General features: G+C 51.1%; 2 protein-coding genes across 2 annotated transcripts; both read right to left on the bottom strand.

Annotated features, from left to right (window-relative positions):
- Positions 1 to 1,113: 1,113 nt before the first annotated feature.
- On the bottom strand, positions 1,114 to 11,762 carry LOC128851152 (hydrocephalus-inducing protein homolog). Its single transcript, XM_054057870.1, has 7 exons — positions 11,562 to 11,762; positions 9,143 to 9,326; positions 8,558 to 8,699; positions 7,213 to 7,459; positions 5,848 to 6,459; positions 5,172 to 5,372; positions 1,114 to 1,774 (listed from the first exon to the last, which is right to left on the bottom strand). The coding sequence occupies exons 1-7, from the start codon at positions 11,760 to 11,762 to the stop codon at positions 1,625 to 1,627; spliced, it is 1,737 nt and encodes a 578-aa protein (XP_053913845.1). The 3' UTR covers positions 1,114 to 1,624.
- Positions 11,763 to 14,063: 2,301 nt separating this feature from the next.
- On the bottom strand, positions 14,064 to 24,389 carry LOC128851371 (hydrocephalus-inducing protein homolog). The gene is made up of 12 exons (XM_054059709.1): positions 24,326 to 24,389; positions 23,878 to 24,046; positions 22,711 to 22,881; positions 21,843 to 22,016; positions 20,568 to 20,668; positions 20,039 to 20,158; positions 18,954 to 19,137; positions 18,365 to 18,506; positions 17,020 to 17,179; positions 15,654 to 16,266; positions 14,978 to 15,178; positions 14,064 to 14,551 (listed from the first exon to the last, which is right to left on the bottom strand). Exons 2-10 carry the CDS (start codon positions 24,035 to 24,037, stop codon positions 15,808 to 15,810), a joined length of 1,671 nt encoding a protein of 556 aa, XP_053915684.1. The 5' UTR covers positions 24,038 to 24,046; positions 24,326 to 24,389; the 3' UTR covers positions 14,064 to 14,551; positions 14,978 to 15,178; positions 15,654 to 15,807.
- Between the last annotated feature and the right edge of the window lie 2,949 nt (positions 24,390 to 27,338).

Genomic DNA, 27,338 nt, shown 5'->3' with positions numbered 1-27,338 from the left:
TTCTCGTCACTGCCTGCTCTCCTATAACCCTGAAAACTCAGTTTTCGGTTTAACAGCCTTATGGGGTCCCCTCAGCCCAAGGCAGATTGGTTTTGCCCAGGCTGGCAGGTCAGGTTAGGTTCCATTTGGATTCGCATTTAAGCGCTGCGTTCGTCTGTGGTTGTGGTCGTGGCTTTGGGGTTTTTCTCTTGGGCATCCAGTTGCCCTCGTTAGTGCTGCGGCTTTGCCCTGGCTGTGAGGAAGCCGGGCAGCTGCAAGCGGCTGCCACAAAGTGCTCTTATGCATGCGTTGGACCTGTGTGCATGGAATCCATGGCAGCTCTTCCTCCTCCTCCTCTGTGTGGTGTCGGGGCTCTTAGATGCTGCCGGTATGGAGAAAGGGCAGGAGGAGCCGGGTTTGTGAGAGGGGTGGACATTGCCTTGTTCTCCCTCTTCCTTGAAGCTGCATCTTGTGCTTCAGACAGGGGCAGACGCTGCGGCCGGAACCAAGATGAGAGACGGCAGTAGCAGTACTAGGGCAGCTGCTCCAGCCAGAGCAGAAGGGAGCGACACCAGAAGGGAGAAACAGCTGAAGGAGAGAGATCGAGCTCTGGCAATTGAGATGGAGCAGATCTTGAGCACGCTGAAGCAGGTCACTGAGCAGCTGGGATCTGTGCAGGCTGAGCTCAAAAGCTCCCAAGTAAGTCTCATGGAACGTAGACAGAAATCCAAAAAGTAAGCCCAACCATTTCCCTTCTTCCTCCCTGCCCTGTAATGGAATCTGGCCAGAACAGGAGCCCGGGAGACAAGAGGAACCTCTTCTGCTGCCGTTCTGGCAGTGCAGCTGCACTTGGTGTTTGCCATGGGAGGAGGGAAGGAGACTCCAGTCCTCAGCACCTCCTGGGAAAGCGCCTTCAAAGCTACCACCTGGGTTGCTGGGAAGCTGGAGTAGCAGCACATCTGGGTGGCTCAGAAGTCCGTGTGCTCCAGTCCCAGAGGGCACGGTCACACCTGGGGAGCAGCTTTGTGCCCAGATGTGCCATGGCCGTTCTGGCAGCTCCCGCCATTTCCCACAGGGCACCTGCTACGCTGGCAGCTCACAGAGAGGAGAGCTCATTGGGAGCGGCCGCTCGGACACAGGGCACCAGGGAAGGAGTCTGAGCCACGGGAGCCAGGTAAGCAGCTGCAGGTGGGATTCTGCAAAGGGCAGCTGCGTTAGGGACTGCAGTTGGGATTTGCCTGTGCTACTCAAAGAGTGGCCATGTGGAACCAGGAGAAAGATGATCCAGGCTTCTCCTGCAGAGCACCAGGCCGGTCCAATTAGTTGCTAACCCAAAAGAGGAGCCACTTCTCCCAGGCAGAACTGATCCCGTCCCGTGCCCAGTGTTCCTCAGGAACCCCGAGGTGCAATAGCGCTGATTGTCTTGGGAGGCTCTGTCTGCCCAAGGTGGTGTCGGGAGCGAGTGCTGTGGCAGGACAAGTTCTCTCTGTCTCCAGCAAGGAACGAAAGATCTTTGCTTCTTCCATCGCATGCATCCCTTTCATCCTTTGTTTCCCCTGGGGGGCTTCAATATGTCCAGGTCTTTCCCATGTCCGGTCACACTTGAGAGCTGTCCTTGCACTGGTGGGGTGGGGCTGCTGGAAATCTACATCGGATCTCGCTTTCTCTCTTCCAGGCACAGGTGAACGTGGAACCACAGCTGCCGTGGACTCTCCCTGGACGCCCTCAGCTCTCTCACAGAATGCACATGAAGTGGAGGATCCCCCTTTGGGGGATAGACGGCCCAAGATAAAACCTGCGAAGAAGAATTATTAGGAGGGATTTAATTATCTATTCTACATTTTTAGAAAATGTTATTACAGTGTTGCATAGGGTTATTAGATTTTAGCATCTATTGTTAAAGACAAACCATTAGAGATTGTTTCAGATAAAGTTGTTATACAGAGATAAGAATTATTAAATTATTAAATACATGACAGGCTGTGGATATTCCTTCTCTGCGCCAATCTCCCGTGCTTTCCCATCGCTGTCCCTTAGGGACTTGATTAGCTCTTTTGCCAAAGAGACATGAAGTCCAGGATCCCCTTCCAGGGACACTCTGCCCCAGCACAATGCTTTGAAGAAGAGTGATTGAAGTGGCAGGAACCACTCAGCAAAGGCTGTGACAATGCCGTTCCTGCTCCCTTCTCCGTGCTTTGCCATCACTGTCCCTGCTGCAGCCATTTATCAGACATGGAAATCTCCATGTCTCGTCGGTGGGAGGAATTGGGAAACCAAGGCTAAGAACAAGGATCCTTTTCAGGAGGACGTTGCATGTGTGTGTTCATCCTTGCATTACTTTCATGCGTGCCCCTTCACTTGGTGCCTCCAGCCCAGAAGCATGATGATGAACAAGCCACTTAACAAGTGTTTTGCAAAATACAAATTCAAAGGTGCTTGGAAAAACTAAAGTACGCCAGGCACATGGCTTCTTTCCCCCTCTTTGGTTAGTTTCCTTCCCTGCAGGACACAAAGAAACACTTTTGAAAAGAGGTTTTAAAAAGAGTTTACCGCATCTCTTTCACAAAACGTCATGATACTGCCCTATATTTTGTGGGTGAGCTCAAACTTTCAGGGAAGGAAACAGAAAGGATCAATTCCCAAGAGGAATGCTAAATTTAGTAAATGTCCTTTCTCTCAGCTGTGAAAAAGGATTTGGAATTCAGAGGCTAAAAAAGCAAACAGACACCCCGCCCCCGACCATTCATCAGCCCAGCTAAAGATCCTCTTTTGCTTTTTAAACTTTGAATTTAATTTCCTTGAGAGGACCAACTGCCACCAGCTCTCCTGAGCTCCTGTGGTGACAAGAACTGTGCTTCTGATATGAAACAAACAAAAGAAGAGCAAAGTCAAAACCAGAAATATGCCAGCAGCTACAATGACAACTTTTTCAGGCAGACTTTATCCAGCAGTGAGGATCAGGGAAACACAACTCTCATTTGGATTCCTCTGCAGGTTTCCCCCACCGATACAGTGGCACATCAAATCATAAAGTTATGCTGATATTGCAGATTAATTAAAGGTTTACAAAGCATCAGCAGAAGAACTGCTTGTTCGGTCTACCTGTAGAGCTCAAAGCCCTTTAAAAAATCACCAGAAAGTTAATTTCATAGGTGCTGAAACTGAGATGCGGACGGCAGACACAAGTTGCCCCAAGTCACCTTCAGGCTGGAAGCAGCCTGTGGCTCTGGCCATCAGGGCACCCACCAAGTAGGAAGATCAGCTACAGCTTTCCCCAGCTCCTCCAGAACTCATGTTCGTGTTGTCTGTTCAAGTTCGCTCATCCGTGGTCCTTCAGCGCCGTGTATCTCCCAAGTCTCTGCCTGGGCCTGCCCTGAATTGTGCCACCGGAACAGCATGCCTCCCAGTGTGTCCATGAAAGCACAGGACCCTGGACAACCCATCCCAACACCTCACTCCAAGCAGGCAGCACATCAGGATGCTCTCTTAGAGTGGGGAGCACGTACCAGTCTCTCGACCTCCCACACAGCAGTGGTCCAAAGTGGAACACACCTCTGTCCACGACATACTGCTTGAAGACAATGTCATCATCCGCCTTGCTCTTCCTCCACTGAGGGAATACCACCCCGGGCAGAAAAAATAGGGAACGAGGAGCTGTGAGACGCTCCAAGTAGAAAACCTGCTCAGAAAGCCATATTCCTTCTTGGTGCTGGAGAGAGCAGTATTGGTTCCCAGCTCCTAGCGTGGGAAGTGATGCTGGGCAGCTCAGGTGGCACTCTGTGTCCAAGTCAGAAGTTCACCGGGCTACGAAGGGCAGTATTGGCTCTGAGTTCAGGGGGAATGAGGAGATTGAAGATAACGGACTCGGAGTGCAAATTGAAGACCCTTTATTAATCAGAAGGCTAAACTTATATATGTTTTCTTGACTGTTCACACGCTCAAGCTTACAATTTTATTGGTTAATTACTACTGTCTGTGCGCCTATTCTAAACACTTAATTGGTTGAGTGACTCTGTGCATATTTACATGCTCTTCTACATTATCATCATAACTTGCATATTCTTAAGCCTTGTTTTCTTTCTTCTACTCCGGGTGTGCTGCCAATTCTTCTCATTCCTACCTCCAACTCTCTCATCTCGCCATTCAAGGTCCTTTAAAAACATCGTGGCCTCCAGCTTCTACGAATGTTTCCACAGGGGAACAGCCAGCCTTACTGTGGGTCCTGGCTGATGGCGGGATACAGGCAGGTGCCCCTGCACTGCAGCTGGTACTGACGCTTTGTCCCCAGGATTTCAAAATGTAGCGTCTGCTTGAAGTGGCCCAGCTCCGTGGAGCTGAAGTGGACCTTCAGTTCCACCTCTCCATGGGCAGGTACGATCCACCGGCAGTGACTCAGCCTAGCAACTGATGAGGAGGCTTCAGACCTTGTTAACAAGCAAACAAGATAAAGAAGAGGGTCATGGACTCGCCATCCCATGGAGGTGCCAGCAGAGCATCCCTGCAGAGCTGTGGATGAGGCACCTCGTTCAGTGAGATGGATGTAAAGTAGAGGGATCACTTCCTTCCTCGCAGCTCACCTGGCAGTTCTCTCTGGGGATGGGACCGTGTCCACACCACTTTTGTTCACATTGGGGGAATCTGTGGGTTCATGACAGTCACCATTCCTGCCCTGGCTGGGGCTCAGTCTCTTCCTGGAAGTCTGCTGGCTGTGCAAAGCTTTCTGGTCCTTCAACCCACCCATGGTCGGGGTGGCCAGCTCCTCTGATGTCTTCACACCAAGGAGAGAGAGAGAAAAGGGAGCGGTGAGGCCTGCTCTGAGACATCCTCATTCTGGAAATAAAGCTGTGTCTCTCTTAACCAATACAAGAGAGAATAAATACATAACCTGCCTCTACTGGTTTCTCATCTGCCCAGGGACTTGATCTTCCTTATTGGACTGTTTTGCCCACAACACCTCCTCATCCAGGACCCTCTCATCCCCGAGGACCCTATCCTCAAGGGATGTTGAGGGCTTTAGGTAACTCTTTATCTCACCTAACAGAACTTGTGTCTCAAGCAGAGCTGTCTATTCTGGACAGTCAAAAGGGATGCCTGCAGACACAGGACCCTGTCACATTTTCACTGCCCATTCACAGCAATCCTTCTCCATCCTCCCCACCACCGTGTCCCCCATCCAGCCTGGTCTCTTGTACCTTCACTGTGAGCACATCTGAGTGACCTGAGGGATCGTTCATTTTGTCTTCCACAGTGGCATCTTCTGGTGCAACAAAGAAGAAGTGCTCAGAGGCTTTTGCTGCAGGGGCCATCCGCTTCTCTGGGTAATGGACCACAGAGTAAAAAGCAGTAGCAGGAACAGGAGGCCCCGAGGGACCCAGACCCAGTTCATCCAGGATCTAAAGCATAAGAGAAAACCCTGTTTATAATCCTGTCCCCTTCATCCTCACACTCCTTAAAGGCACTGACCTTTTGGCACTTTTTTTTCATATGGAGTACAGTGCTTTTTTAACACCCAATGGGGCTGGCAGCTCCAGAGCAGTGCCAGGACCTACAGGTGGGACCTAGAGAGAAACCTCTCCCTTGAGTGGCTCAGCTGAAGGAAACAATGACCGTGATCTGCCCCACCCTGGGACCATTTTTCATTATTTCCAGGCTGGGAAACTGAGAACACAGGATGCTTCTACAGAAAGCACTCCCTCTTTCCCACCGTTACGAGGGTTGCTGAGAACCTCCCCAGCCACCTGGCTGCTGTGCAGTCATTGTGGAATAGAATTAGTGGCCTGGACGAGGCTCTGTGCTGCCATCGTCTGGTAGGACACACCAGGGCAAAGACCATGGCAAGCTCAGCATCTGACCCTCACAGGGCTTTACCTGCTCTGCTGCTGGCAACTTGCCACTCTCCAGGATCTTCCTAGTCACGTCTTCTGTATTCAGCACCTGCATCTCCAAGCAGGGCACCCTGCCATCTTGGCCTATGGATGACTCTTCTGTAGCTTCCTCTTCCAGAACGGTTAACTTGGACTTCTCAAAAGCCTCCGGTTTTCCCAGCCACTCGTTCTCTCTGCACACCTTCGTTGGCCTCTCCTTCTTTCTATCCTTCTGGCTCCTGGAGATGTATAAATGCTTGTGATGGTCTTCTGCGTGGCTCAGAGGGGACAGCAGGATACCCTGAGCTCTGTCCCAGGATGACAAAATATGTGCCACGCCCTTCTGTGATGCCTCGTAGACCTTAAACCTCAGGGCCAAGTTCTTCTCGCTGTCACCCAAGGCCTTGTTTTCAGTTTCACACAGTCCCGGGGCTGCACGTTCCACATCCACTGTCGGGCAGGCAGCAATCAGGGGAACCTTGCTCCCCTGCTTTGTGACTTCCTTGTCACTTGCAACAGAGCTTGGATCCTTCTTCACAGATCCCTTCTCTTTTACCCATTTGGTGACACTACGCAGGATGCTGGTGGACATGACGCTGGTGGATGTGTTCATGTTCTGGGCAGGAGAAGCAGAAAAAGGCAGTGAGCATTTCAAAGCACCAACTCAAATGCTGTAGGACAGTAATGATGTCTGCAAGAGCAGTCCCAGCCTTGTTCAAGACCTGTGCTCGTTGCTCTACAACTCTCAGTTCAGCACACAGCTGGTAGCCAGTGTAGCTCACCTAAAACCACACTCCCCAATGTCAGATTGATAAGGAGTCCTGCAAACCAGCTGAGAAACAGAAGAGTTTCCCAACTGAAACAGGGAACTTCAGACACCTCCTTACTCCTCTGCACTTCTCTGGGCTCCTTTCTGGTATGCTGAGCATTCCTGTGGTGGACTGACTGAGAAGTCTAGTTGGTAAGAATACCTAAGGCCTAGTGGTATCTTGTGCCAAACATGTAGAAGACACCACATCCTAGATGGGTCACGGTTCAGCGATGTTAAGTCATGTGCAGAGCCGAGAGAAATGCTGGACTAAAAACTATGTAGGGCTTCACAGTGGATGCATGGAATTAGGTGAAGCTATGACTCAAAGGCAGCATGATCCTAGAAGAGAAGCTCCCCCAAATCCGTGAGAAAACACCCCTGGTGAAGCAGCAGCGTGATGCAACTCAAGCTGTTGTTTCCCAGGATGGTCCCACATGTTACTCGCAGCCAGGTACTCGTGCGCAGCACTGTGTGTGGCTGCTGGCTTCTCAGGGTATAGTACAGCTCGATGGGAAGATCCCCAGGGCTTTTCTGATCTCTGTAAACAGAACCACCTACCTGCTTCTCTCTAGGCTGGCTTTTACTCCCCAAAGCAGTATTTTTGTCTTTTCCAAGTTGCTTCTTCTCCACCTTAGAGGATTCCCTCAGCTCTTCCTTCAAGCGTTTGAACTCCTGCTGCTGCTTTTTGTCAAGCTCTCGAGCCAGCTGCTCCATCTCCCTTGAGAAAGCCAAGCATGAAATATCCCCAAGAGTCACCATCTGGGCTCGCTGCAATCCCAGCTGGTCCTGCCCTTCACTATTGACCCTAAGACCAGGCAGAACCGTTAGACCATCTCTATGGACTCCCCTCAACCTGGGGAGACCGGGAACACCCTCATTGAGGAAAGGTGGGAGGGGACCTCCAGGGCCAACTAAGTCTAAGCCTTGCTGTCATCAGGTCTCAAGTGTGTGACTTCTTGAAGAAGGTCCACCTGCACATCTCCCGCACACCACTGCGGATGGCTCCACCTTCTCTCTGCACCGATGCCTGAAGCCCTCTCCGAGTTCCCAGCACAAATCAGCTTGCACACCACTAACACCTACTTATCCCTGCACCAATACTTGGCTTTTTCAGCCCTTTTTCTCCCTGCAGGGTCTGCTCCTTAATGAGAATAATCACATCGATGGGAAAAGAGAGACTGCAGGAAATAGCCTCCTGCAAAACAGGCTCTGAAAAACCAAGTAAGAATCTTGTGCTCCCTGTCCTGGAAATCACAATTTAAAACGGCCCTCATGATCTCATCCAAGGGCAAAAACTTTCAGCCTGGGCTGAAGAAGTGCTGAAACACACACTTGCTCTAAGCAGGCCCCCATCCCAGTTTCACGCTTGTCCTATCCACCCTCCTAAACAGGGCTGCTTTGCTGGACCAGAGCTTCTCCCAGGCTCACCTACTGGTGTAGCTGAAGGGGAGCCTAAGAGACACCAGCTTCTATGGCAGGTGTCAGTAAGGAAAACCTTGGGAAGACTTCACCTGTGGCAGGACTGGTATCTAAAACTAAGCTAGCACCACTGCACCTCACGGCTATTGACACCACGATCCATCTGGTTTGGTGAAGAAGGGGTTGCATAAGACAATCCACTAACTTAGAAACACTCAGAAGTGCAATGGCAAGGCTAGCGCAGAGCCCAACTACCGGCAGGCAGTGTCAAAATCAGAGGGCTTGCCACTGAAACAGAGGAAAGATGCTCTCATCCTTCCTCTGCTGGGAACCATGGAGGTGGAACCAGCCATCCTTGTGCCACTTGTAATAGACACCTGTGGCCTTTGCTCTGTAACCGCTCTGAGCTCACCCAAGGTCTCTGGAGTAGGGAAACCCTTCAGGGATACTGTCTTGGTGATTTACTCTTGGAAGGCTTACAGACCTCTTTTTCCTCTCACGTTGAACTTGTCGTATGTTGTTATGAAGCTGAGTTTTCTCCTCCTCAGTGAGGCTGTCGTATTCTTCCTCATTCACCTCCCAGAGACGTTCTTTCTCCCTCCTGGTAGCTTGTTCCCGCTCCCGTTCTTCAGCACAGACCAGAGGAGAAACTGTTAGTGCGTGCAGGCTGTGAGGACTCATAGTCCTGCCATGACCCAGCCCATCATCCTACCAGGAGATACTGGGGAGCTGACAGCCCTGCTCCAAATTCAAATCACCCCCCAAACTTCCACCAGTCAATGAACTCCTGTCCTTGCCTGGCTCACATGCACCCATGTTGTGGACAGCTGGCTGGTGGTTAATTAATGAGCTGCAATGGCTTGCCAAAACTCTAATGCTAGAGGGTAAGGTCAGCCTGACAGCATCAGCTGTAAGCGATCGTGAGCTGAGTGCTGCCCACACTGATGTGGAAGGTTGAAGAATTAATAAAAACATTTCCTGCAAGCTCTGCTGGAAACAGAAATGCACGTGGGAAAGCTTGAGGGCTTGAGAGAGAATAGTTGAGAGGCAAGGCAATGAAGAGCCTCACCTTTGTGCTCTTTCACTGCTGTCTCCCTGGCTTTCCAAGAAGCATAATCCTGGGACAGGTTCACAAAATAGATATGAGGTCGATTTCCGACAGCTTTAAGCAGGCAGAGGAGAGCAGACGCCATGTTGCGTGCAAAGAGGGTCTCCAGGCTATCAAACACCACTCCCTGGTAGCAGTCACTCAGCTGAGGATAAAGTTAAATGGAAAGAGTAAGTCAGCTATCGCATGTACTGGGCTCACAGCTGTCAGCAAATCCAAATGTCAAAGGACATCAGCTTGCTCCAAGTGCATCCAATTGCCCAGGAGATTATCTGCATCTGAAACCTGAAGTAGCAAGAAACAAACGCTGCTTAGACTACTGTCCTCAATCCTTTTGGTAGAAAATAAAGGAGTCCTTGTCTCTGTCAGCTGCTTGCACCACGGCTTTCCCTGCTTGACAAGCATTTGTGGATTCCCAGGCTTTCCTAGCCTGTTTATCTCATGGGCTGATGTTACCGTGCATTGTGAGGCCCTTGCTGCTACGGGCCTGGCCCCTGGCAACACAGGTAGAGAGGCCTCTCAGGAAGGCTCAGCCTTTTGGCCCCTTTGCAGGATGCTTTTCAAGCACATTATCCATCCCTAAGAGCACAGGGCTGCTCACTCCGAGTCCCTCTTAGCTCTACGCAAAATGTTCTCTTAATCCTGACAGCCTCTGTGGCCTTGAAATAGAGATGTATGCTAAACTCTGTGCAGGGAGCAATGGTGCCCATACATTGTGACACAGAGAAGCCTTGGCCGAGGTTTTCCAGGCCACAAATCCACCAGGCCACAGGCAATGGGGTGCGGTTTTTCAGGACCAGGGTTTTGCTCTCCACCCTGCAGAGACAGGGAAGCACTCAGAACCAGCTGCTCAACAGTCATAGCAGCCTTGCAACTGGATGCAACTTGAAGCAGTCCTACCCACACCTCTGAAACCACAGTTGACTCTTCTCTCTGGGTCACAATCTCAAAGGTGAGGTCCTGGGCTAAAAGCATACCAAAAAGAAGGGTGATGAGTGAAAGCAGATGGGGGGGTTGGGAATGTTCACTAGAACTTGGCGCTGCTCAACTTGAAGACCTTGGAAGTTCATAATGAAGGAGCCAGCTAGCAGAAGTTTACTGATAAGTGGGCATTGAAATGCAGAAAGCTGGAAAACAACCAGAAGAGACTGTGCTTGTCCACAGTTCAAGGGGAAAAGCTTTTTTTCATCCGAAGGAAGACTTCTTACTTCATCCCTAAGACCCCGGCCCGCGCCCACCGGGAGGCACTACACAGGACCTAGACTGGAGCGAACTTTCCAGAACTAATTATGATACAAAGCGGGGAAAGGTTATGAAGATGTAGTAAGCGCTTTTAACTATGCATGTCTTTGCACTATAAGTAGCTGCGAGTTAAGTTCTATGGTGTGTGCAAGCTGGGAGGAGAACCCCCTTGCACCCCAGCGCTGGAAATAAACATACCTGCTTTATAACTCATTTTGGGTTATAGGGTTTCATTCCGCAAAACGAGGGAGATCAGTAGGAGCAACTGGACTGTTCTCTGAACCAGCAGACAAGACACAAATGCATGAGGATGCTCATCACACAGAATTGCTGGGGTCTACAGAGCTTGTGGCTGTCATGGGATCTCCAAGCCAGCAAAGAAACAGTGAGCAAGAGAATGGGAACTGCTGAGAGAAAAAGGGATGTTAGCCCAGCCTCTGATCAGAGCAGCCACACTGCCAGCAAGAAGCAGCCGACTGAACCGGAGCCAGCAGTAGACCAGGTGGCCAAGAAGGCCAATGGCATCTTGGCTTGTATCAGAAACGGCATGGCCAGCAGGTCCAGGGAGGTGATTCTGCCCCTGGACTCGGCACTGGTGAGGCCTCAAACCCTGTCTTCTGTTCTGGGCCCCTTGCTACAAGAAGGACGTTGAGGCTCTGGAGCGTGTCCAGAGAAGAGCAACGAAGCTGGCGAGGGGGCTGGAGAACAAGTCTTACGAGGAGTGGCTGAGAGAGCTGGGGTTGTATAGCCTGGAGAAGAGGAGGCTGAGGGGAGACCTTATTGCTCTCTACAACTGCCTGAAAAGAGGTTGTAGAGAGGTGAGTGCTGGCCTCTTCTTCCAAGTGACAGGGGACAGGACAAGGGGGAATGGCCTCAAGCTGTGCCAGGGGAGGTTCAGACTGGACATCAGGAAAAATATTTTTCACAGAAAGGGTCATTGGGCCCCGGCAGAGGCTGCCCAGGGAGGGGGGTGGAGTCACCATCCCTGGGGGGGGCTCTAAAAGATGGGTAGATGAGGTGCTCAGGGACATGGTTTAGTGGCAGATAGTAATCGTTGGACTCGATGATCCAAGAGGTCTTTTCCAACCTGGCGATTCTATGATTCTATGATTCTAAGAGAAGCTGAAGGGAACCTCACTGACAGTGCTGCTGCCCAGAAGAACGGCCGCAGGATGACTGACCTGTAGAGAAGCACTCTGTCGAAGTGCACCTTTGTGGGGCTGACCTCCAGCTCCACCCACACCCCCTGGCAGCAGCAGACCACCGGCTTGGGGTTATCTTTAACGTAGCAGATGAGGTCGTCTTCCACAAGCCCAGCTGAAGTGGGATACGGCCCCATGCTCAGCTCCTAGCTCCGTCCCCGCAAAAAGAAAGAGAGAAGAGCATTCAATGAGCAGAAGGAATGACTTTTCTGCACGTTCCTGCCCTACCTGCCCATCTTCTCCTACCTGCTTCTCATTAGGTTTCAGCCTCATGCTGGAAGGGTCTAAATGAAATGTTCCCATTTTGTGGTCACGGTCGAAGAAGAACTGTACTTCTTCGTCCTTGCCAGGACGTGACATTGAGGATGGTTATCTTCTCACAGTTGTTGGGCCAGTGCTGCACCTTGTACCTGTCCACGAAAAGGGAAAAGGCTGCAGAGGAGACCATTGCCTTTATCAGACATGGAAATCTCCATGTCTCGTCGGTGGGAGGAATTGGGAAACCAAGGCTAAGAACAAGGATCCTTTTCAGGAGGACGTTGCATGTGTGTGTTCATCCTTGCATTACTTTCATGCGTGCCCCCTCACTTGGTGCCTCCAGCCCAGAAGCATGATGATGAACAAGCCACCTAACAAGTGTTTTGCAAAATACAAATTCAAAGGTGCTTGGAAAAACTAAAGTACGCCAGGCACATGGCTTCTTTCCCCCTCTTTGGTTAGTTTCCTTCCCTGCAGGACACAAAGAAACACTTTTGAAAAGAGGTTTTAAAAAGAGTTTACCGCATCTCTTTCACAAAACGTCATGATACTGCCCTGTATTTTGTGGGTGAGCTCAAACTTTCAGGGAAGGAAACAGAAAGGATCAATTCCCAAGAGGAATGCTAAATTTAATAAATGTCCTTTCTCTCAGCTGTGAAAAAGGACTCGCGATTCAGAGGTTAAAAAAGCAAACAGACACCCCCGTCCCCGACCATTCATCAGCCCAGCTAAAGATCCTCTTTTGCTTTTTAAACTTTGAATTTAATTTCCTTGAGAGGACCAACTGCCACCAGCTCTCCTGAGCTCCTGTGGTGACAAGAACTGTGCTTCTGATATGAAACAAACAAAAGAAGAGCAAAGTCAAACCCAGAAATATGCCAGCAGCTACAATGACAACTTTTTCAGGCAGACTTTGTCCAGCAGTGAGGATCAGGAAAACACAACTCTCATTTGGATTCCTCTGCAGGTTTCCCCCACCGATACAGTGGCACATCAAATCATAAAGTTATGCTGATATTGCAGATTAATTAAAGGTTTACAAAGCATCAGCAGAAGAACTGCTTGTTCAGTCTACCTGTAGAGCTCAAAGCCCTTTAAAAAATCACCAGAAAGTTAATTTCATAGGTGCTGAAACTGAGATGCGGACGGCAGACACAAGTTGCCCCAAGTCACCTTCAGGCTGGAAGCAGCCTGTGGCTCTGGCCATCAGGGCACCCACCAAGTAGGAAGATCAGCTACAGCTTTCCCCAGCTCCTCCAGAACTCATGTTCGTGTTGTCTGTTCAAGTTCGCTCATCCATGGTCCTTCAGCGCCGTGTATCTCCCAAGTCTCTGCCTGGGCCTGCCCTGAATTGTGCCACCGGAACAGCATGCCTCCCAGTGTGTCCATGAAAGCACAGGACCCTGGACAACCCATCCCAACACCTCACGCCAAGCAGGCAGCACATCAGGATGCTCTCTTAGAGTGGGGAGCACGTACCAGTCTCTCGACCTCCCACACAGCAGTGGTCCAAAGTGGAACACACCTGTGTCCACGACATACTGCTTGAAGACAATGTCATCATCCGCCTTGCTCTTCCTCCACTGAGGGAATACCACCCCGGGCAGAAAAAATAGGGAACGAGGAGCTGTGAGACGCTCCAAGTAGAAAACCTGCTCAGAAAGCCATATTCCTTCTTGGTGCTGGAGAGAGCAGTATTGGTTCCCAGCTCCTAGCGTGGGAAGTGATGCTGGGCAGCTCAGGTGGCACTCTGTGTCCAAGTCAGAAGTTCACCGGGCTACGAAGGGCAGTATTGGCTCTGAGTTCAGGGAGAATGAGGAGATTGAAGATAACGGACTCGGAGTGCAAATTGAAGACCCTTTATTAATCAGAAGGCTAAACGTATATATGTTTCCTTGACTGTTCACATGCTCAAGCTTACAATTTTATTGGTTAATTACTACTGTCTGTGCGCCTATTCTAAACACTTAATTGGTTGAGTGACTGCGCATATTTACATGCTCTTCTACATCATCGTAACTTGCATATTCTTAATCTCGCCATTCAAGGTCTTTTAAAAACATCGTGGCCTCCAGCTTCTGTGAATGTTCCCACAGGGGAACAGCCAGCCTTACTGTGGGTCCTGGCTGATGGCGGGATACAGGCAGGTGCCCCTGCACTGCAGCTGGTACTGACGCTTTGTCCCCAGGATTTCAAAATGTAGCGTCTGCTTGAAGTGGCCCAGCTCCGTGGAGCTGAAGTGGACCTTCAGTTCCACCTCTCCATGGGCAGGTACGATCCACCGGCAGTGACTCAGCCTAGCAACTGATGAGGAGGCTTCAGACCTTGTTAACAAGCAAACAAGATAAAGAAGAGGGTCATGGACTCGCCATCCCCTGGAGGTGCCAGCAGAGCATCCCTGCAGAGCTGTGGATGAGGCACCTCGTTCAGTGAGATGGATGTAAAGTAGAGGGATCACTTCCTTCCTCGCAGCTCACCTGGCAGTTCTCTCTGGGGATGGGACCGTGTCCACACCACTTTTGTTCACATTGGGGGAATCTGTGGGTTCATGACAGTGACCATTCCTGCCCTGGCTGGGGCTCAGTCTCTTCCTGGAAGTCTGCTGGCTGTGCAAAGCTTTCTGGTCCTTCAACCCACCCATGGTCGGGGTGGCCAGCTCCTCTGATGTCTTCACACCAAGGAGAGAGAGAGAGAAAAGGGAGCGGTGAGGCCTGCTCTGAGACATCCTCATTCTGGAAATAAAGCTGTGTCTCTCTTAACCAATACAAGAGAGAATAAATACATAACCTGCCTCTACTGGTTTCTCATCTGCCCAGGGACTTGATCTTCCTTATTGGACTGTTTTGCCCACAACACCTCCTCATCCAGGACCCTCTCATCCCCGAGGACCCTATCCTCAAGGGATGTTGAGGGCTTTAGGTAACTCTTTATCTCACCTAACAGAACTTGTGTCTCAAGCAGAGCTGTCTATTCTGGACAGTCAAAAGGGATGCCTGCAGACACAGGACCCTGTCACATTTTCACTGCCCATTCACAGCAATCCTTCTCCATCCTCCCCACCACCGTGTCCCCCATCCAGCCTGGTCTCTTGTACCTTCACTGTGAGCACATCTGAGTGACCTGAGGGATCGTTCATTTTGTCTTCCACAGTGGCATCTTCTGGTGCAACAAAGAAGAAGTGCTCAGAGGCTTTTGCTGCAGGGGCCATCCGCTTCTCTGGGTAATGGACCACAGAGTAAAAAGCAGTAGCAGGAACAGGAGGCCCCGAGGGACCCAGACCCAGTTCATCCAGGATCTAAAGCATAAGAGAAAACCCTGTTTATGATCCTGTCCCCTTCATCCTCACACTCCTTAAAGGCACTGACCTTTTGGCACTTTTTTTTCATATGGAGTGCAGTGCTTTTTTAACCCCCAATGGGGCTGGCAGCTCCAGAGCAGTGCCAGGACCTACAGGTGGGACCTAGAGAGAAACCTCTCCCTTGAGTGGCTCAGCTGAAGGAAACAATGACCGTGATCTGCCCCACCCTGGGACCATTTTTCATTATTTCCAGGCTGGGAAACTGAGAACACAGGATGCTTCTACAGAAAGCACTCCCTCTTTCCCACCGTTACGAGGGTTGCTGAGAACCTCCCCAGCCACCTGGCTGCTGTGCAGTCATTGTGGAATAGAATTAGTGGCCTGGACGAGGCTCTGTGCTGCCATCGTCTGGTAGGACACACCAGGGCAAAGACCATGGCAAGCTCAGCATCTGACCCTCACAGGGCTTTACCTGCTCTGCTGCTGGCAACTTGCCACTCTCCAGGATCTTCCTAGTCACGTCTTCTGTATTCAGCACCTGCATCTCCAAGCAGGGCACCCTGCCATCTTGGCCTATGGATGACTCTTCTGTAGCTTCCTCTTCCAGAACGGTTAACTTGGACTTCTCAAAAGCCTCCGGTTTTCCCAGCCACTCGTTCTCTCTGCACACCTTCAGTTGGCCTCTCCTTCTTTCTATCCTTCTGGCTCCTGGAGATGAATAAATGCTTGTGATGGTCTTCTGCGTGGCTCAGAGGGGACAGCAGGATACCCTGAGCTCTGTCCCAGGATGACAAAATACATGCCACGCCCTTCTGTGATGCCTCGTAGATCTTAAACCTCAGGGCCAAGTTCTTCTCGCTGTCACCCAAGGCCTTGTTTTCAGTTTCACACAGTCCCGGGGCTGCACGTTCCACATCCACTGTCGGGCAGGCAGCAATCAGGGGAACCTTGCTCCCCTGCTTTGTGACTTCCTTGTCACTTGCAACAGAGCTTGGATCCTTCTTCACAGATCCCTTCTCTTTTACCCATTTGGTGACACTAAGCAGGATGCTGGTGGACATGACGCTGGTGGATGTGTTCATGTTCTGGGCAGGAGAAGCAGAAAAAGGCAGTGAGCATTTCAAAGCACCAACTCAAATGCTGTAGGACAGTAATGATGTCTGCAAGAGCAGCCTCAGCCTTGTTCAAGACCTGTGCTCGTTGCTCTACAACTCTCAGTTCAGCACACAGCTGGTAGCCAGTGTAGCTCACCTAAAACCACACTCCCCAATGTCAGATTGATAAGGAGTCCTGCAAACCAGCTGAGAAACAGAAGAGTTTCCCAACTGAAACAGGGAACTTCAGACACCTCCTTACTCCTCTGCACTTCTCTGGGCTCCTTTCTGGTATGCTGAGCATTCCTGTGGTGGACTGACTGAGAAGTCTAGTTGGTAAGAATACCTAAGGCCTAGTGGTATCTTGTGCCAAACATGTAGAAGACACCACATCCTAGATGGGTCACGGTTCAGAGATGTTAAGTCATGTGCAGAGCCGAGAGAAATGCTGGACTAAAAACTATGTAGGGCTTCACAGTGGATGCATGGAATTAGGTGAAGCTATGACTCAAAGGCAGCATGATCCTAGAAGAGAAGCTCCCCCAAATCCGTGAGAAAACACCCCTGGTGAAGCAGCAGCGTGATGCAACTCAAGCTGTTGTTTCCCAGGATGGTCCCACATGTTACTCGCAGCCAGGTACTCGTCCGCAGCACTGTGTGTGGCTGCTGGCTTCTCAGGGTATAGTACAGCTCGATGGGAAGATCCCCAGGGCTTTTCTGATCTCTGTAAACAGAACCACCTACCTGCTTCTCTCTAGGCTGGCTTTTACTCCCCAAAGCAGTATTTTTGTCTTTTCCAAGTTGCTTCTTCTCCACCTTAGAGGATTCCCTCAGCTCTTTCTTCAAGCGTTTGAACTCCTGCTGCTGCTTTTTGTCAAGCTCTCGAGCCAGCTGCTCCATCTCCCTTGAGAAAGCCAAGCATGAAATATCCCCAAGAGTCACCATCTGGGCTCGCTGCAATCCCAGCTGGTCCTGCCCTTCACTATTGACCCTAAGACCAGGCAGAACCGTTAGACCATCTCTATGGACTCCCCTCAACCTGGGGAGACCGGGAACACCCTCATTGAGGAAAGGTGGGAGGGGACCTCCAGGGCCAACTAAGTCTAAGCCTTGCTGTCATCAGGTCTCAAGTGTGTGACTTCTTGAAGAAGGTCCACCTGCACATCTCCCGCACACCACTGCGGATGGCTCCACCTTCTCTCTGCACCGATGCCTGAAGCCCTCTCCGAGTTCCCAGCACAAATCAGCTTGCACACCACTAACGCCTACTTATCCCTGCACCAATACTTGGCTTTTTCAGCCCTTTTTCTCCCTGCAGGGTCTGCTCCTTAATGAGAATAATCACATCGATGGGAAAAGAGAGACTGCAGGAAATACCCTCCTGCAAAACAGGCTCTGAAAAACCAAGTAAGAATCATGTGCTCCCTGTCCTGGAAATCGCAATTTAAAGCGGCCCTCATGATCTCATCCAAGGGCAAAAACTTTCAGCCTGGGCTGAAGAAGTGCTGAAACACACACTTGCTCTAAGCAGGCCCCCATCCCAGTTTCACGCTTGTCCTATCCATCCTCCTAAACAGGGCTGCTTTGCTGGACCAGAGCTTCTCCCAGGCTCACCTACTGGTGTAGCTGAAGGGGAGCCTAAGAGACACCAGCTTCTATGGCAGGTGTCAGTAAGGAAAACCTTGGGAAGACTTCACCTGTGGCAGGACTGGTATCTAAAACTAAGCTAGCACCACTGCACCTCACGGCTATTGACACCACGATCCATCTGGTTTGGTGAAGAAGGGGTTGCATAAGACAATCCACTAACTTAGAAACACTCAGAAGTGCAATGGCAAGGCTAGCGCAGAGCCCAGCTACCGGCAGGCAGTGTCAAAATCAGAGGGCTTGCCACTGAAACAGAGGAAAGATGCTCTCATCCTTCCTCTGCTGGGAACCATGGAGGTGGAACCAGCCATCCTTGTGCCACTTGTAATAGGCACCTGTGGCCTTTGCTCTGTAACCTCTCTGAGCTCACCCAAGGTCTCTGGAGTAGGGAAACCCTTCAGGGATACTGTCTTGGTGATTTACTCTTGGAAGGCTTACAGACCTCTTTTTCCTCTCACGTTGAACTTGTCTTATGTTGTTATGAAGCTGAGTTTTCTCCTCCTCAGTGAGGCTGTCGTATTCTTCCTCATTCACCTCCCAGAGACGTTCTTTCTCCCTCCTGGTAGCTTGTTCCCGCTCCCGTTCTTCAGCACAGACCAGAGGAGAAACTGTTAGTGCGTGCAGGCTGTGAGGACTCATAGTCCTGCATGCCATGACCCAGCCCACCATCCTACCAGGAGATACTGGGGAGCTGACAGCCCTGCTCCAAATTCAAATCACCCCCCAAACTTCCACCAGTCAATGAACTCCTGTCCTTGCCTGGCTCACATGCACCCATGTTGTGGACAGCTGGCTGGTGGTTAATTAATGAGCTGCAATGGCTTGCCAAAACTCTAATGCTAGAGGGTAAGGTCAGCCTGACAGCATCAGCTGTAAGCAATCGTGAGCTGAGTGCTGCCCACACTGATGTGGAAGGTTGAAGAATTAATAAAAACATTTCCTGCAAGCTCTGCTGGAAACAGAAATGCACGTGGGAAAGCTTGAGGGCTTGAGAGAGAATAGTTGAGAGGCAAGGCAATGAAGAGCCTCACCTTTGTGCTCTTTCACTGCTGTCTCCCTGGCTTTCCAAGAAGCATAATCCTGGGACAGGTTCACAAAATAGATATGAGGTCGATTTCCGACAGCTTTAAGCAGGCAGAGGAGAGCAGACGCCATGTTGCGTGCAAAGAGGGTCTCCAGGCTATCAAACACCACTCCCTGGTAGCAGTCACTCAGCTGAGGATAAAGTTAGATGGAAAGAGTAAGTCAGCTATCGCATGTACTGGGCTCACAGCTGTCAGCAAATCCAAATGTCAAAGGACATCAGCTTGCTCCAAGTGCATCAGCTTTGCTCTTTCCCTTGGTCATGACACCAATCTGAGTGGTGCTTTTGCCACACCGGAAGGATGGTATGTCATCCAGACAGGCTGGAGAAGTGGGGCTATGAGAACCTCATGAGATTCAACAACGCCAAGGGTAAGTTCCTACACCTGGGTCAGGGCAATCTCTGTTTTCAGTACATGATAGGGGATGATGTGATTGAGAGCTGCCCTGTAGAGAAGGACTCGGGGGTTCTGGTCGATCAGAAGCTCAACATGAGCTGGCGGTGTGCACTCACAGCCCAGAAGGCCAACCGTGTCCTGGGCTGCATCCAAAGAAGTGTAGTAAACAGGGCGAGGGAGGGCATTCTGCCCCTCTGTTCGTCTCTTGTGAGACCTCATCTGAAGTCCTGTGTCCAGTTCTGGAATTCTCAACAGAAGAATGATATGGAGCTGTTGGAATGGGTCCAGAGGAGGCTACTAAGTGATCAGAGGGCTGGAGCACCTCCCATACGAGGACAGGCTGAGGGAGTTGGGCTTGTTCAGCCTGGAGAAGAGAAGGCTCTGAGGAGACCTTATAGAGACCTTGCAGCTTGCTTTAGGGGGGGTTGGAACTAGATGATCTTTAAGGTCCCTTCCAGCCCAAACTATGATTCTATGATTCTACACTCCCAATATGGCTTCACCCAAGGATCCCTGCACACAGCCCAGGACTTTTCCAACAGTAGATGTAGCTCCTTTCCTCTCTGAAGAAGACGGGCACCTTGCTCCCTGTCTCGCTGTAGCAGGAATGTGTTATTGACCCCCACCCCATGTACCTTCAGCCTTTCAGAGAGGATGGCCACCAGCAAGTCCTCAGGCAGCACACAGCTCATAAAGCCCGTCTCTCCTGCTGTGCTGCCACTGATGCTCAGCCGTCGTGGTGCAGGTATACAGGGCTGTAGAAACAGGACAAGGGCTGAATCTCCTCAAGGAGACGAGATTCAGACCAGAAAAGATTTTTTTTTTATGCTGAGGGTATTGAAACACTGGAACAGGTTGCCCAGAGAGATGGTAGATGCCCCATCCCTGGAATCATTCAAGGTCAGATTGTATGGGGCTCTGAGCAATCTGATCAATTTGAGATGTCCCTGTTCATTGCAGGGGGTGTGGACCCGATGACCTTTAACTGTCCCTTCCAACCTCAACCATTCTGTGATTCTATGGTTCTCAAAGGCAACAGAAAGGTCTTGTGCATTAACCAGAGCTAACTGCGCTTCCCTGGGAGCCTGCTCTATCTATTTTACGCTGTTTCTGAGAGAGGGACGTGTGCCCATCTCTCTTCCTCTTGCCTGCTGCAGTGCTCACCTGGACTTGGGATCTGGTAGACCGCAGGGCCTCTTTCCATTTGAAGCTGCGCTTGCCCTTTGCACTGAACTCGCGGCGGGTGGAGACATTTGCACTTTGACCTGCGGAGGGAACAGATGGCTCAGCTGGGCTGCAGCTGGTCCTGTGCTTTGGGGAGCAAGCAGGCACCTTCCTCCCCATCGGGCACAACACTTTGCTTTGACAGGGATGCAGCACGCATACCCCAGCAGCTGGGCACAGGCAGCACTGCCTTCCAGAAGCAGCGCCTTCCTTGCTTCTTAGTGGCACGGTAAAGCACACCGTCAGCTACTGTTGTAAAGCCAGAAAGCTTCTAAGGCACAGCCCCATGTCCCTCCTAACAAACCTGCACGCCGGTGACAACGTTTGCACAGTAGCTCTCTTATAGATCAAGCCAAGGATTTGTCCTCCAGGACCATCAGTTTCCATACCTTGCACCCATCCTGCGTTCTCACACAAAGACCGTAACAGACAGCCCTGCCCCAGCTCTATCAGCCATCTCTGCTGGTGCCAAATCCTCCATGTGGGATAACCCCACTCAGGCCCAAGACCCTTCTTTCAGTCACCAGCTGCCAACTCAACTGGTTCAACTCAGGGTTCAAAGCTGAGCGATGCAAAACTTCTCCCACCAGAGCCAAGGTCTGGCCTCACCCTGCATAGATCAGGGCACCAGCTGCCAGTGAAGGTTCCTGTAAGTCTCTGGTCTCAGGTGGAGAACCACAAAACATGCACGAGCTGCGTGACCTGATTGCACGTACAGGAAAAGTCTCTGGAGAAAAGGGCTCACCTGCAGTGCCTCTCTCATCTGGAAATCCCCAGAGAGTTCATTCTTCATCTCATGTTTGTGAAGCCACACTCAAAGTCAGCCATCTGGCACTCAATGAGATACTTCGGAGGGATTTTTTCCCATCAAAATGGGCAGCAGTTCTGCTGGATAACCATGAGGAGCAAGGTGGATTCAGCTTTGAGGAAATATTAAAACCTCTGAGACACATACAGGTGTGTTTCATCACTCCTGGAAAAAGGAACATGTGCCAAGACATGCAGGGGCAGGAATCGTACCCCTGCCCGAGCCCTTCAAACAGAGGCTGCTTTCCAATATACAGAGATGCTTTATGAAAGGGCTTTGCATTTCTACATGCTGCACCCATGCTCCCAAAGAGACCCAAGGGTAGTCAAACTTCTCTGGAACAAGCAGAAGCTGACGGGCCTGGTAGGTTTCCGAAGCACTGCTCTGGGTCCAGCATCTTTCCTTACCGGTATCCTCTGCCTCCTTGAAGCTCTGCTCAAAGGCAGCCGCCATGCACAGCTCCCGCGCACGGAGCCCTGCCAAGCTCCTCCTGTCTGAGATGGCTTCTTTCACCACGGCGTCAATGGACAAGCAGGCAGCGCCATAGTACTTGGACAGGGCAGTCGCTGCTGAGGTCTTTCCTTGAGAGAGAAAGAGAGAGGATGACCGCTTGGCGACACTTGCACATGAGATGTTTTCAAAACAGGCCCTGAAAAGCCCCTATATGGGATTCCAAATTCTCAAGGACAGTCAGAAGGCAAGTGCCCCTCTAGGGAAGGCCATAAGGGAGGCAGCTTGAACATGGCTACAAGTGTTGAAATCTAGAGCCAAGTGCGTTGTCTCCACCTTGTGTTCAGCTGAGGACTTTGTCCCTTGTGGTGACCTCAACTCTGGGACAGGGTTTTGAGCCTTGTCCCACCACTACTCTGACCATTCTCCAGGCTGTGTTGGTTGGCGCTGTCCAAGACAACATCTGGGCATGGTTTGGGGATCATGAGGTGTAAGAAACTGCTCCCATGAGGCAACATAGAATCACAGAATCATAGGATGACCAGGTTGGAAAAGACCTCTTGGATCATCGAGTCCAATCATTCCTATCTGTTACTAAACCGTGTCCCTGAGCACCTCATCTACCCATCTTTTAAATACCTCCAGGGATGCTGACTCAACCCCCTCCCTGAGACTGTAGGCAGTGTGGTCCCACAAGACAACAGGCATCATCCTGTTTTGGGGAATGAAAGCCTAGTGGTCTACCTCACTTGGACTCATCAACAAAGTGCCATGGTCCACCCAATTCCCCTCTCTCCTTGCAGCCAAGGGCTGTAGCTCACATACCTGTGAGGGGTGCCCCACGGATAATGACGACAATTCCTCTGCGTTTTTGGGCTGCACGCCCTTCTGCAGATATATCAATGCCAAGGTGGCGGGCGACGGCTCTGTAGACAGGGCTGTTATCCTGTTCTCCTGCAGCCTCCTCGCCGCTGGCAGTGCTTTGCCAATGCTCTGCTGTGTAGAACCAGGTAGAAGAGTCAGAGTCCTGCCTACCTGTGATCCTGAGCACCCTCCCCATCCCCTCAGACTCTGCAAGAGGAGACTCTGCTGAAATCAACATCACACTCAAGTTCTCACCACACCCTTCCTTCAGGCTCATGCAGATCAGGGTCTGCCCTAGATATTGATGAAGGTGCCTGGTCAGAGTAGATGGGTGACAGGAGGAAAGAACAAGCATCTGGCAATACCTAAAAGGACTGGGCCAAACCTCCTTCCACCAACTGTCAACATGGTCCTCATGAGAGTTTTGTCTCAAGTCCTGTTGGGTAAGGGACGGGACAGGCAGGAATGGCATTTTACACAGTCCAGAGTGAGAGGCTCCATTTGGGGACCAAGCGATTATCCAAAGGCTGGGTGCTTTAGGAATATAGAGGTGGCTGGGCTCTGAATTCACCATAACAGCATTTTCAAAGACCTCCAAGCTCTGCCCTTAAGGGGTCCCCGAACATCATCTCACTTTGCAGTGTCACAGAGGGCACCGCCTAGGAAAGGGAACAGTATCACCCTGATACAGATCCCACCAGCTCCTGGGTTAAAAAAGTGCTCCTTTGGCAAAGCTGGGGAAAACCTCTCTACCCTCTCACTTGTTCCTGCCCCAGACTCTTCTCAGGATTCCACAGATCATAGAATCACAGAATCATAGAATAGCAAATATAAAATAGCTACCGATATTGGACCTGGTCCTACTGGCTGAAGAACTCATCCCACCCTACTTGTGGTTCAGGGACACAAGGCGACACCCTGATTATTTTCCCAGCCAGGTATGAACTTTGGCTGTGCTTAGGGATGGCAGAGGATGTATGTTTCTTCTGGGAATTCCTCCACCACGCTGGGGAATGGGTGGCTGCTAAAAGCATGGCCTTCCATGGAGACCAAGGTCAAGGTCAGGGTGTGTGGACTGAACTCCCTGCTGTGCCCACACTCAGGATAGCCCAAATGTCAAAGCCTCACCATTGGCCTGGCCTGCTGCTTCCACCGTCCCGGACTTTGCCTGCTCATCTTGCAGCCTCTTCTGGTCCTCATAATACTCCAGCACCTCTACAGGCAGCTTCTCACCTGGGGCGCGTGGAGGTAGCAACAAGCTGTTTTGGGAATTGTAGTCCTTCAGCATCCGCAGGATCTGTGCACATGGGGAAGAGAAATCATATACAGGATGTGTTTCTTGCCCTTCATTGCATTAACAGACTCCCCAGCCAACCTATCTGTTCCTGCATTCCTTCATCCCAACAACACAGACTATTCAAGGATCTCCACAGCCTGCCAGCAGAGCTTGGCTGACCTTGAAACATCACCAGGCTTTGTCCGGAAGATGCCTCCGTTTCCCTGACATTAGCCTGGGAACACTGGAGCACTGCGAAGCTACGGCAGCGTGCCCATGGGACCAGACCTTCCCTCTCACCTGCTCCTCGGCAAGGTACTCCTTGTCAAACTCCAGTCAGTAAAACTCAATGGGGAACTTGCACGGGTTCTTCACCACCACTGTCCCCTCCACCCCATGGCTGTCTGGCAGCAACGGTCCCAGCTCAAGAACTTTGGGGCAAAACTCCAGGTGGGGCTCCAGCCCATGCCCTGAGACCCGCAGCTGGAGACGCTGGCTGCTCTGGGAAATGTTAATCTTCAGAATGCTTTTGTAGGACTTCTGAAAAGAGGGAAGTGTATAAAGCTCATTCATGAAGTTCCACGTGACAGTGTCTCAAAATCAACCCTTACTCCAAGATCAAGGTAGTCAGTAGTACCACTAAAGTGAATGGAAAACCGATATTTAATTATAGCAGGGGCTACAGCATCTGCATGCTGGCTCCAAGTAACTGAGACAAGTCCTAGTGTGAAGTGTAACTGGATATTTGGGTATTGGATGATCTAAAGTTGTCTATCAGATGTTTCCACCTAGTTATGAGGGAGTGCAATGCTCTGGAGAAAGGTCTTCAGGGTTACGTTGCCCAGACACAGTCCTGGCACTGCTGCATCAGGCAAACATCAGCTACATGGAAGAGGTAGATGAGGTCTCACTGGACAGAAGTAAGGACCTTCCTCTCTGCTCAGTCCTTGCCTCTGGTCAAAGCCAGAGACAAGACACTTACATCTCTACTAGCAGTTAAAACATCCCTGGGACTCTTGCAAAGCATGGAAGCACTTGTGGCCATACTGTTACACGTTTCCAGTCTCCAAATCACCATGGCCCCGGGCAAACTGCCTTCGGGAATGCTTGCTCCATCATTTATGCTGACTCTTAAACTCCTTGGCAATGTGCAGGCAGGCTCTGCCAGAGCCACAGGGACTGCTGGCAGCAAACCACTACAGGTGACTGTCCTGCCATGCCCAGAAAGGTGTCTGGTGCCTGTTTTGTCTGCTGGTACCAGCAGCAGGTTTAGCTTAGCTCAGTCCTTCCAAGGTCATCATCCCCTGTGAGGGTGCCAGCTGCTCTGCACAAAGGCACTGCAGCCTGCAAATACACCCATGCAAGGGTGAAGACGAGAGGAAACAGGCAGACTTCCCACCACGTGCAGAGAGGGAGCCACACTGCAGTGCCCTGATGCTCTCTGCGCAAGCTCCCTGTGGGGATTTCAAAGTGCCTCTCAGAAGAGGGTGCTGCGGGGGAAACAGGTATAGTGGGTATGGGGCTTGCAGAAAGCTCCATGGGATGGCAGACTCATCTCCGTCTCCCTGTGCTGGGCTCTCATTACCACACTGCCCTGCCAGACCTCCTGGGGATGATAACCACCAATCTCACCTCTTCTGTGGGTGAAAACCTGCCTCGCACATTGCATCGCTGTCCTGGCGAGAGGACTCCAGCCGAGGGCAGCGCTGTGAAAACACGGGGCTTGCTCTTCCGTTCCTGGAGCAGCTTCCGACGCACATTCCCTCGCACTTGTTTGTCCACCTGAGCACAAAAACAATAGTGTGATGCCTCCTTGGTCTGGGAGGACAGACCCTCAGTTCCTGCAGTGATCTGAGATACTGCCATGGTGCTGAGAGCACTCACATTCAAAGCAGCTCCAGCCACCACTGGCCTAGAACTAGAGAGCGAGCAGATGGGGAGGCACTGCTCTCAGAAGAGGAGGAAGGGGTGAAGGTGGCAGAAAAGTGAAGCATCAGCTCAGGAACAGGTCCAGGTGAACCAGCCTTGCGCTGGACCTTCAAAAGCATCCTTGAATGAGCTGTGGCCCAAGTGCTGAAGCAGCCACAGGGGAACAAAAGGCAAAAGAGGCAAAGAAAAACCAACCAAGAAGTTACGTGTTAGACGTTATCTGTGCTTTACCTTCTTAACAGGCTCGTTGATGGTGAGGAACCACGTACAGGGAACCTGCAGCTGATTATGGAACTGGACAGTTTCTTCCTGGCACTGCCCACACTGCACAGCGGAGAACTCCAGGCTGTCCTTGGAGATGCAGAGGGATGGCAGAGTCACGTTGGCACGGAGGCGAATGTGAAACGTGGGGCCTTCTGCTACCTAGTGAAGAGCATCCAGCTGAGAGCCCAGGCGGCATCTGCTGCTATCCCCAACCTGCCACCTGCCCTGAGAGGGAGTGCAGGCACAGGGACGTGAGGAAGCAGGTGGTACCTTGATAGGCAGGAGCATGTCCACCTCTCCCAGAGGCAGGTTGGCACTTCCTGGGTCGAAGCGTACTTCAAATGTCTCAGTCTTGCAGCAGGGCAGGTCCTCTATGCGGTTTGGCTCCACGCTGAAACCTTGAACAGAGGGAGATAAAGCAGCTGAGAAACACAATCAACATGAACATGTCACAAGCATGTTAAGGCCATGGGTGTCCTGGCTGGGAGCTCTGAAGGACCCTTTGCACCTGTGGAGAAGAACGCCACTCTTTCTCCCTTGTCTCAGCACAAGGAAAAAGGGTTCCACATGGGAAAAAAAGGAAAGCTATCAGCTAAGAGGCTCCAGCAATTCCTTCATCCAAGGAAGGATGCACAGAACTCTCCAAAGGAGAATTTCCAGCGAAGATTCCTCCATGCCAAAGTGCTCCCTGGAAAATAACTTAGAGGAGACACTCGACCACCCTTCAGACACAGCAAGTCACTGCTTGGTGGTGCTGTAGCCTCAGCTTGACGCCTGTTCTGGAAGCCTCATTCAGTACAACAGAGGACCTCAGAGGCTGTTTTCCTAACAAAGGCTGAGCAGAAGTGCCATAACATTATGAACTTTAAACAAAGCACTTCCCAACCACTAGTGGTCCATCTGTTTGCAACACAAGCCCACAGAGTGCATGAGGAAAGGTAGGTGATGCGCATGGTAGTGAAGAGTAGAAAATGCTGACCAAGGTGGTCCCTCAATCCAGCCCCTGCAATAAAGTGTTAGGGCAGTCACAGGCAGGCCAAGTCTCTGGGCACTGCTGCCCAGAACTCCATCTCCAAAGCACCAAGCAGAGGGTCTCAAGAAGGAAAAAGCTAGACAAAGA

The sequence above is a fragment of the Cuculus canorus genome, chromosome 2, assembly GCF_017976375.1.
Source record: "Cuculus canorus isolate bCucCan1 chromosome 2, bCucCan1.pri, whole genome shotgun sequence".
Classification (NCBI taxonomy): domain Eukaryota; kingdom Metazoa; phylum Chordata; class Aves; order Cuculiformes; family Cuculidae; genus Cuculus; species Cuculus canorus.
Note: the sequence above shows the minus strand (reverse complement) of the source record. Positions and strands in the feature narration are given on the sequence as shown.